The sequence below is a fragment of the Mesoplodon densirostris genome, chromosome 7 (genome assembly GCF_025265405.1).
Source record: "Mesoplodon densirostris isolate mMesDen1 chromosome 7, mMesDen1 primary haplotype, whole genome shotgun sequence".
Classification (NCBI taxonomy): Eukaryota; Metazoa; Chordata; class Mammalia; order Artiodactyla; family Ziphiidae; genus Mesoplodon; species Mesoplodon densirostris.
This window is the reverse complement of record NC_082667.1, coordinates 6811440-6822347: the sequence shown is the minus strand read 5'-3', so window position 1 is coordinate 6822347 and position 10908 is coordinate 6811440. Positions and strand designations below refer to the sequence as shown.

The following is a 10908-nucleotide window of genomic DNA, read 5'->3' as shown; positions in this document are numbered from 1 at the left end:
CGATCCCTGGTCAGGGAACTGGATCCCACATGCCACAGCTGAGAGTTTGCATGCTGCAACTAGAGATCCTGTGTGCCGCAAGTAAGACCCGACACAGCCAAATAAACATTTTTTTTAAAAAGACAAGAAGGATGGAGTAGGAAGGTCTAATCAGAGTTCCAGTAGAGACAGAGAAAACATCTGAAGATATGACTGAGAACTTTCTAGAACTGACGAAAGACATCAATTCATAGAATCAAGAAACCTAAGGAATCCCATTTAGATAAATACAAAGAAACCCACACTTGGACACACCAGTAAAAAGTAGAATACCAAAGACAAAAAAATCTTAAAAGCAGTTGTAGACAGAAAGTATCTTCAAAGGAACAGTAACAACAAAACAATGAAATAGATGACAGCTGACTTACAGCAACAATAGACACCAGACGACAGAATAATATTTTCAGTATATTGACAGGAAATAACTATTAGCCTAGAATTCTACACCCAGCAAAAAATAACTTAAAAGGGTAAAAAACTAGCTAAGATAGGACAACAGCACAAAATAAAGGAGTAGAAATATATCCAAGGTCTATGGTCGGGCCCATAGCGTCCAGCTGCCCTGGACCGAGCTCGAGTGTATGGCACTGCAGGAACCAGCTCCAGGGCCCCGATAACGGGCCGCCCCCGCAGCTCCAGACACGGGGTGAGGGTCTCCTCTGGTCTGAGAATGGCTACCCCTCGATATGAGCCAGTGGCTGAGATTGGTGTTGGTGCCTATGGGACAGTGTATAAGGCCCATGATCCCCACAGTAGCCACTTTGTGGCCCTCAAGAGCGTAAGAGTCCCCAGTGGAGGAGGTACTAGAGGGGGCCTGCCCATCAGCACAGTCCGTGAGGTGGCTTTACTGCGGCGGCTGGAGGCTTTTGAGCATCCCAATGTTGTGCAGCTGATGGACGTCTGTGCCACAGCCCAAACTGACCAGGAGACCAAAGTGACCCTGGTGTTTGAGCATATGGACCAAGACCTAAGGACATATCTGGACAAGGCACCCCCGTCAGGCTTGCCAGTGGAGACCATCAAGGATCTGATGCACCAGTTTCTAAGAGGCCTAGATTTCCTTCATGCCAACTGAATCGTTCATTGAGACCTGAAGCCAGAGAACATTCTGGTGACAAGTGGCGGGACAGTCAAGCTGGCCGACTTTGGCCTGGCCAGAATCTACAGCTACCAGATGCACTTACACCTGTGGTTGTTACACCCTGGTACCATGCTCCAGAAGTTCTTTTGCAGTCTACATATGCAACACCTGTGGACATGTGGAGTGTTGGCTGTACCTTTGCAGAGATGTTTCATTGAAAGCCTCTCTTCTGTGGAAACTCTGAAGCTGACCAGTTAGGCAAAATCTTTGACCTGATCGGACTGCCCCAAGAGGATGACTGGCCCCGAGATGTGTCTCTACCCCGAGGAGCCTTTTCCCCCAGAGGGCCCCGCCCCATGCAGTCGGTGGTACCTGAGATGGAAGAGTCTGGAGCACAGCTGCTGCTGGAGATGCTGACTTTTAACCCACACAAGCGAATCTCTGCCTTCCGAGCCCTGCAGCACTCTTACCTACATAGGGCAGAAGGTAACCCAGAGTGAGCCACGGAATGGTTGCAACAGAACCAAGAGAAGAGAGGCCAACATTTCCCTTCCTTTGAACATTTGAGTGGAGAGCCCCCCACTAAGAAGGTGATCTCTGCCTTCATCTCTGAAGCTATGGAGACGACTCCAACTTTTTATAGAGAATATTTTGCTGCCTTAATGACGTTCCCCTCCCACCCTCCTTTTGAGGCTTATCCTCCTCTTGCCCCCTCTGTGTCCTTACACCAAGGGGTATGTCCCTTGTTCTTCCCCTTCCCTATACCTTGATATTGGGATCCTTTTTTATACAGGAAAAACAACAAAAGAAATATATCCAAGAACGTTAATTACAATAGATAAAAATGACTAAATACTGGGACTTCCCTGACTGGCAGTCCAACGGTTAAGACTCTGTGCTTCCACTGCAAGGGGCACAGGTTTGATCCCTGGTCAGGGAACTAAGATCCCACATGCTGCATGGCGTGGCCAAAAAAAATTGACTGTACTTCAGTTATTAGAAGACAAAGATTTAAACAATCCATCTATAGGCCATTCTTAAGAGGCAGAGAATGAAAGTAAAAGAATCAAAACTCAACACACTTGGAATAGAAGGGAACTTTCTCAGCATAATAAAAGTCATCTATTAAATAAAAAAACACAGCAAACATATTTTATGGTGAAATATTGAAATCATTCCCTCTATTGTGAGAAACAAGTCAAGGGTAGCCACCCTTTCTTCCACCCAGACAGAGAGGCAAGAAAAATAAGAGATAGTTCCCCGGTGGTCTAGTGGTTAGGATTCTGGGCTTTCACTGCCATGGCCTGGGTTCAATCCCTGGTCGGGGAACTGAGATCCTGTAAGCTGCGTGGCACAACCAAAAAAAAAAAAAATTAAAGAAAAATAAGAGATATAAAAATTAAAAAGAACAAAACTATCTTTTCATAGATATGATTATAAATACAGAAAACCCAGAAGAATTTTCAAGTAAATAAGTTTTAGATTTGCTAGACATAAGAAAATTATTTTCATAAACTATGAATGATAGCATCACAATATCAAATACATAAGAATAAATCTAACCAAAAAAGGCATGATCTTTATGAGAAAACATGCATAACTTTATTGAAAACATTAAATGGAGAGATACACCATGTTCACGAACTGGAAAATTCAATTTCATGTGGATGTTGATTTTCCCCAAACTGATCTATAGATTCAGTTGGGTTCCATTCACAATTTCAAGGGGGGTTTTTATTGGTGGAACTTGACAAGCTGATTCTAAAATTTATATGGAAGAGCAAGGACCAAGTAGATCTTAAGAGATCATATACAGGGGTAGATAAAATGATCAGTGGGACAAGAAAGAAAAATAAATTGTGGTATGTTCAATGGATCACTATACAGCAAGGAAAAGAAGTGCTCTACAGCCACACATTAATTTGGATAAATCTTAGAAACATAATATTGAAGGAAAAAGCAAATCACAGAAGAATAAACATTGTGTGGCTCCGTTCATATAAAATTCAAAAACATGCAAAACCAGTACAAACATATGTAATAAAATCACAGCAAAGCGAGGGGATGATTAAGACAGCACAGTGTTTCCTCTACCAGGGAGGGGCACAGCAGGGACCTCAAAGGAAATAGTATCCATTTCTTAAATGGGGGGGAGGGTGTTGTTTCTCTTTATTTTATAAATATTTCCTTGTATCTTTTCACTATTAAAAAAAACAACAAGAAAAGGTATTCTGGAGGGTGAGGGGTAAAGCAGTAGAGGAAACAGAAGTCTTCCAATGCTTATGTACGGCACAAAGTAACAGGTACACCAAGTTCCTAACAGAGTTAAAATATAGTAATAGAGCATGCTGTTTAGAAAAACAAAGAAGTCTTAGCAGCTCAAACCTTTGTGGGCATGGGCGGGGCCTGTCAGAAGGGTGGGCTTCTCTGCGGGTTCTTGGAAGGCAAGCCTGCCATGTCACTGAAGGACTACCCCCCTCCCCCAGCAGCACTTGTAGGTTTTCACTTAACTCCATTTTTGGTCCAGTCCCTCACCCCCACCCTCCCCAGGGCCCCCGGAGATGCAAAGCTTCTTCGAAAAGCCCCCGCCTCCACCCCAGCGGGGTAGCAAGGGGTCAGGTGGGTCCTGGGGGGCGGGGCAACCTAGCTGCTTCTCGGGATAGAGACCTTGAATCAATCAGTCCCGTCCCTACTGTCAGCCCCAAACCTTGCCTTCCACCGTGAACCTCTCCAGGGCTCCTGGAGGCAATCGGGCTGCCTCTTGGCCCCTCCAAGAAGGGAACACTTAATTTCAACTTCTCATTCTCTAAGAGAGTAAACGAGCCTCTACCCACTTTCCAACTTTGCGAATGTTATCAGGCTCTTTGGTCTACTGCCGTCTCCCTCCTATTTTCTTTGTCTTTGTAAATTTACATCATTTTTAATTTATTTACTATCATTTTAGATTTTAAGAGGAAACAAACTCACATGTGTAAACCTGCCACATTTAACTGGAAATGTCTATTTACTATATTTAAATAAAAGTGTTTAACAAGTAGCTCCTGAAGAGTCCAGAGAGGAGGAGCTTAGCAGTCTCAGCACCATCCAGCCAGCACAGATGCTTGAACACCCCCACCTGATTTCTCTGCCTTGATTTTTTCGGCTGTTCAAGGGTGAAGGAGAAAGCACAAAGATCTGGGTTCAAATCCGGACTCCTCCATTTACTATCCCGTGATCTTATCACATCAAATCTCAGAGCTTTATCACCTGCATAATTGCTGCCCAGTGCACTGGGTTAGCTGGAGAGAAGTTCACTGAAATTGTTGCTGTGAAATGTTCCTCACTTATTATAAAGCACTGAACCTGGGAAAGAACTCTGGACTCTCATACCCTGGAACACTACATTCTGCCTTAACCTGCTGGCCAGCAGCCCCCCCCCCGGCCCCGCCCCAAGGCCGCAGGAGGCAGAGCCCTGGCTGCTCACACCCTCAGGCATTCTGTGGTTCCCAGGCCTGCCGATCAGAGGAACCAAAAACAGCAGCCCTGGAAACAGTGAAGGTCCAGAAACCCACAAAGACGGAGGGAGTCCAAGAACCAAGTGGGCACTTTATTAACCTGGCAAAGGGGCAGTTGGGCAGGCCGAGCAGCCCCCTGCCAGACCCTTCGCTGTACTCAGGGGCCACTGATAGAGGCAGAGCCGCAGGGCCCAAGCCCTGGACACTAGGAGTCCAAGCTGGGCAAGGGCAAGGCTAAGGGCGGGGCTGGAGTTGCCGAAAGCCGGCATCAAGTACCAGCGTACCAGCCTGCTGCCCCTTCTGAGGCTGGGGGTGGGCCTGAAATGAGTTATTTGAGTCCCCTCTCCTGTTCCCCACTCCTCGTACAGCTCAGGCTCTTCCTGGAGTCAGGAAGCCATGAGTCCCACATCAGCTGTGGTCTGGAAGGTGATGCCGTCCCCAGGCAACGGGGAGGCCAGGAAGGGCCAGAGCCAGACAAGGACCCAGCGGGGCCCCAGGGCCGCCTGCAGGTTGTGGGAGAGGCCCAGGTCGTAAGAGTGCTGGCCCCGAGCCCACTCCCACGTAGTCTGGCCCCTCAGCAGCAACATCCCATGGAACAGCAGTCCAGCCCCGCACAACAGTGCACCCGCCACACACGTGTCGGTCACGAAGGCCAGCGCGAACTGTGCCAGAGACACTCTGCCTGCAAGGAGAGAGCAGAGAGGGTCAAGGAGAAGCAGCAAGCCCAGCTGTCCCAGAGCCCAGCTCCTGCCCTCCTCCCGTCCCCTACTCCACCACGAAGCAGGGCGCATTCCTCCGCTCAGCAAACACTGAGTTGTTGCTCCCTGGTCAACCCATGCCGGCTGATGGGAACACACTGGTGAAACGGGCAGACACAGCCCCCTGCCCTAGATGCGACTTTCACTCATGCATCACAAACTTGTGAGAACCTCCCATGAATACCAGGATGAATGGCAGGTAGCATGTCCGACCTCAGGGAGCTCACAGACAGACATTCAAGAGATCACATCTCAGTTACTTAATTACAGCTGTGATATGTGTGACAATGGAAAAGTACAGCATCTTGCATCATCTTGACCCGCAGAAGGTAGTAAGTATCAGGTGAACTAATGAACTACAAGATGCCGTGAAATGTTATGTCAAGCGAGAGAAGGCAGATACAAAAGGTTATGTATCGTATGGTGCCATTTATATGAAATGTCCCAAACAGACAAATCCATAGAGACAGAAGATTAGTGGTTGCCAGGGGCTGGGGGCACTAGGGGGAAAGAGGGAGTGACTGCTTAATGGGTACTGGGGGCGATGAAAATGGTCTGGGATTAGACAGTGGTGATGGCTGCACAACACTGCGAATGTACTACATGCAACTGAATTGTGCAGCACTTGAAAATGGTTAAAATTATGAGTTTCATGTTATGTGAATGTTTTTTCAATAAAAAAAGAGAGCCTACTGGCGGGGAGATGACATGGAAACTTATTAAGAGGCTCAGGGAAATAAACTTCATCTATTTTGACAGTGATATTTTGGGTGATGCCTGAAGGTTAAGGAGGTATTTGCTAAGTGAAGAGGGGAGAACACATTCTGTGTGAAGGTCCTGAGGCAGGATGGAGAGGTGCCTGCGAGACAAGTGAGTGGACAGTTCTGGAAGCTCAGGAGAGAAGCCCAGGCTGGATACACAGATTTGTGAGCGGTTGGTACCCAGGCGGTTCCGAGACCCGGCAGAGTGGGTAGGGAGATGAGAATGGCGTCTCAACCTCAGCCAGGAAACCAGGTCCTTAGGGATCAGATATAGGGAAACCAGGAAGGAGGAAACCCCAAAGTACAAGCCGTTGGGGACGTCAAGCGTAGAGCCCTTTAAGGAGGCTGAAGGCCAGCAGTTTTATGAGGCTGAAAGGTCTCATAAGCAAGAAAAGAACACAGAAGGGTCCTCTGGGTTTTGTGGAGACAGAGGCCTGGGGACTGTGGCAGTCTCGGAGGACAGGTGGGGGCAGAAGCCAGTTTGGAGCAGGTGGAGGAATGGGTGGGAGGCAAGGAAAAGCAGCCTATAGCCCAGGCAAGTCCTTTGACTTGGCTGCTGATGGAAGAGCCAGAAGGCATGAGCTGGAAGAGGAGGACGTGGGGTGAAGAGAGGCTTTGTACCAGGTGGGAAAACCCGAAGGAAGCCAGTGGAGGGAGCCTGGAGTGAGGAGGAGAAGCGACCCATGGTGTGAGGGCTCCCAGCAGGGAGGAGGGGTCGGGCACCAGGAGAAGCTGGGACAGAGAGCTTCTGCCTCCAGGACGGGACAGCCAATTCTGGACGTGCCATCTGATGTCTAATTTCCTCTGTGATGTATTTTCAGGAGAGGTTGGGGCTTGGAGGACAGGAAAGTGGGAAGATTTGAGCTGCAGCCATTAGGGGGAGGAAGTTTATGAGAAACCAGGGCAGCCAGGCACCGCTGAGGGCCTGTTGAGGTCAGCAGCCATGAACTTGACATGAAACTGACTGCCACATAGTACCAGGCGTCTCTGGCAGCTCTCTGCAGCCAAGGGCAGACACAGAGAAGCCAGGAAGGCACAGCGGAAGGAAGATGGAGCAAAAAGGCTTGAGATGAGATGCTGCAGAAGGCTGGTGGAAATGTGGGCGCTACGCTGGACCTGGGGTGGTGAAGGGGGAAGGTGCTGATGGACAGAAAGGTGAGGGCCAGGAGCTCCGGAGGGGGGTCGCGGAGCACAGAGTGAGAGATGGATAGGAGAGGCGGTGGGGGCAGAGAGAGGGGTGACATGGGGTGCTCTGGGAGGTGACACATTTTGGATTCTGACACGACTGGGGTGGGGATGTGGGAGTAGGGGAAGGGAGGAGGGGAGGAAAAGGTCAAGAAGCTGAGCAACTGGGGCCATTCACCCACGCTTTCAGATACCTATGCCTTCAGCAAGGTCCAGGGCTGAGAGGGAGACAAGGGGCCGGAGCCCAAGTCTTCAGTGACTGCGGGGAGTGAGTGGGAGACCGTGGATGACCGGGGGTTGGGGGCGTGCAGACAGGAGCAGCTGGAGGGCTTGATTTTCAGTGGAGGCAGGGGGGTCATGAGGAGGGCAGAGGAGGGCTGCTCAGGAAGCCAGTGTGGGCACAGGAAGACCCTGACAGTCTCACTGGGCCTCCCAAGACCCCCCTGGGCTGCAGTGAGGGGGTCCTGGGGACAGAGCTGGGCTTGGATAGGATGAGGCGACAGAGCCACTACTCAGAGTGGTCAGGGAGTTCAGTAATTGCAGGACAAGGTTACAGAGAGGACCGTGGACAGGTCAGGAGGAAGGAGTCAGGGAAAAGAAAGCCCAAAGCATTCTGGGGGGCAGAGAACAAAGTATAAAAAGCCAGTGGGGTTTCTACCTTGGGTGGTGTCAGAGGAAAGTGTCAACCAGAACACAGCCTCTCAATCAGTCTCCTGATTCAAAACATCCCCTCCTCACTTCCAAAGACTGGACCTTCCCCTGCCTGTAACTTTCACTGGCTCCCCACTGCCCAGTCAAGTAAGGACCATCTCCTCACACACCATTCAAGGCCCTCCACCATCCAGTCCTCACTTACTGCCCTAGCCTTAATTCTCACAATTCCCATCAAATGCCTTCACTACTCCGTGCCCACCCTCCAAGCCTTTGTTCACACTGCTCCCCTAGCTCCGAATGCCCCCCACTTAGAATGCTCTCTCACCGTCCCATCCCCCTCTAGGTGAAATCCCACTAGTCTTTCCTCCCCTGATTCTCTCAGCCAGAACTCTGTACCTACGTTGAGGCCCTGTATTTTACCAGACCGCACACCCAAGTGAATACCAGGCTCCCTTCACCTCCCGTAATTGACATTGGGACTAGGTCCCCAGGGCGCTGCCTGGAGAACCAGCCGGAAATCCCATCGCCTACCAGAATGGGCCTCTGCCTCTCTTTGGAGGCCTCCCCGGCCCCCCACCTGTGAGCAGCATGAGCCAGGGCAGCAGGAGGAGGGCGGCGGTGTGGAGGGGTGTGTGGGCTCGCAGCAGGGCTGACAGGGCAGGGCCCAGCAGCACAGAGACGTGCAGCAGGACGCCTGCGGCGTGAAGCAGCAGACACAGGAAGGGCCGGTAGTTGTGGAAGCCCACGCAGCGGCCCAGCAGGCGGCAGTGGTGGTCCCGGCGAAGGATGCAGATGCGGCAGGCAGAGCAATGCCCACTGCGCGGTGGCACCTGGCTTTGGCACTGGTAGCAGTAACTGCAGGGAAGGAACCACAGGGTCAGTTCCCCCAGCAGCTCTGAGTGCCCCATTTCATGCCCGGTCAGCCCCTGAGCCCATCCTGGGGAGGCAGGCACAGCCCCTGCCCCCTCTAAGCTTCAGGTTCTTCACAGGTAAATGCAGGCTAAACACCACTTCCCAGGCCCTTCCGTTCCTGGCACAGCAGGTCTGAGGGCTCTTCCAGCTCTGAGAGCCCCAGTCCTGAGGCCTTTCTATGGTCTCTAACATCCGGAAGCAACCTTCTCCTGTCCTCCACTGTTACCGCCTCCGTCCAAGTCACCATGAGCTCCCCCATGGATTATTGCAACAGCCTCTTGCCTGGCTTCCCTGACTCCACCTTTGCCCCAACTGATGTAGTCTCACCCCAGCAGCCAGACTGAGCCTTTTAAAATCTAAGTCAGGGGAACTCCCTGGAGGTCCAGTGCTTAGGACTCCGCGCTTTCACTGCCGAGGGCCTGGGTTTGATCCCTGGCACGGCCAAGAAAAAAATAAATCAAGCAAGTAAAATCTAAGTCATGTCCCTCCTCTGCTCACAACCCTCCAATGGCTCTCCATTTCACTTCTAGTAAAAAGCGAAGTCTTCGAGGTCTTACAAGGTCTTTATGTCTCTGACTTCTCCCCCCTCACTCCACTGTGGCCACACTTGCTGTTCCTGGAACATGCTGGGCACACAAATGTCTCAGAGTCTTTGCATCATCTGTTCCCTCTGCCTGGAACATTCTTCCCCCAGATGACTGTGGCTAACTCTCCCCTCTCCTTCAAGTCTTCGCTCAAATGCCACCTTCTCAATGAGGCCTACCTTGACCACCCTATTTCAAACCGCACTTTGAGTCTCCTTTATCCTGCTCTTTCTGTTTCCTTACCACCAACACCTTCTAACATTCTACATTATTTTCGATTTATTATGCCTGAAGTTTATCATCTGCCCCCTCCCTGAAATCAGGAATATGTTTTATTGTACCTCCAGTGCCTGGAATAGTACCTTGCACGTACTAGGTACTCAAATCGATTTATTATGCCTGAAGTTTATCATCTGCCCCCTCCCTGAAATCAGGAATATGTTTTATTGTACCTCCAGTGCCTGGAATAGTACCTTGCACGTAGTAGGTACTCAAATATTTGTAAGTGGATGAATGATACTCCTTCTGCCGTCTGGTTCAAGCGGATCTTACTGTAAACTGGTTCTAACATCTTCAGGTCCTGAGGCCCTCCCCCTGCCCAAAGCTCCCACTTCTCCCCCCCGCCAGATCCCGTGCCCCACTCACGCCCAGCCCTGGCCCAGACCACGGCCGGCCAGCATCACACCCCGGATGCTGGGGTCCGAGCGCAGGAAGAGCCCCACGTTGCCCAGCAGGTTGAGCAGCTGGAAGGTTGCCAGCGCAAGCTGCAAGGTCCTGGCCAAGGGTCCCAGTGGGGGCGGCCCGGGACCCAGTACCAGCACGTAAGCCAGCTCCAGGCCCACGGCCGCGGCCCACAGTGCGGTGAGCACAAGAGGAAGCCGCGCGGACGCCGCCTCCGGGTTCCCCACAGCCCAGGGCTGCCCCATGGCCTGGACCCACTAGCGGTCGGATCCCGGGTACCCCGCCGCTTCCGTATTGGGGCGGGGAGAGTGGCAAACGGACGTCTGCTAAGACCAATAGAAGCTCAGAAGCGGTGAGCGAGTGTTGAGGTTCACGGGGAGGGCCCGCAGATACGGAGATGTGATTGAACGGCCGAACGAGCCAAAGAGATGCTTGGAATCTCGTTGGCGCTAGAGCCGGTAGGGCAGCGCGGTTACAGCCCACCCTCGCAGGCCCCGCCCCTCCCGCAGAAGTCCCGCACGCTGGTCCCGCGGGCCAGCACTCCGGGAGGATTGAGTTGCAGCTTCGGTGGCGTGGGTGTTTCGCGGCTCAGCACATTTCCCCCTCTCCCCCTATAATATCTCCCTCGCCCCGATATTAATAGCCCTGCTTCGGCCCATCCAGCTGGCTTGGAGCCCCTCCCCATGCTCTAGTGTCTCCCTTCATCACCCCAGAAAACATTCAAAACAGCTCGGCGCCTCGGTGTTTCTGACTGTGAAA

General features: G+C 51.5%; 1 protein-coding gene and 1 pseudogene across 2 annotated transcripts; one reads left to right on the top strand and one right to left on the bottom strand.

Annotated features, from left to right (window-relative positions):
- The first annotated feature begins 636 nt into the window (after positions 1 to 636).
- On the top strand, positions 637 to 1620 carry LOC132493907 (cyclin-dependent kinase 4-like; annotated as a pseudogene).
- A 3065-nt stretch (positions 1621 to 4685) lies between these two features.
- On the bottom strand, positions 4686 to 10440 carry ZDHHC24 (zinc finger DHHC-type containing 24). 2 transcript variants are annotated; one of them, XM_060104832.1, is made up of 3 exons: positions 10114 to 10440; positions 8504 to 8827; positions 4686 to 5296 (listed from the first exon to the last, which is right to left on the bottom strand). In XM_060104832.1, the coding sequence occupies exons 1-3, from the start codon at positions 10392 to 10394 to the stop codon at positions 5023 to 5025; spliced, it is 879 nt and encodes a 292-aa protein (XP_059960815.1). In that variant the 5' UTR covers positions 10395 to 10440; the 3' UTR covers positions 4686 to 5022. The 2 variants fall into 2 exon arrangements, with proteins under 2 accessions (XP_059960815.1, XP_059960816.1); XM_060104833.1 differs by having other exon boundaries at positions 8550 to 8827.
- Positions 10441 to 10908: the final 468 nt, after the last annotated feature.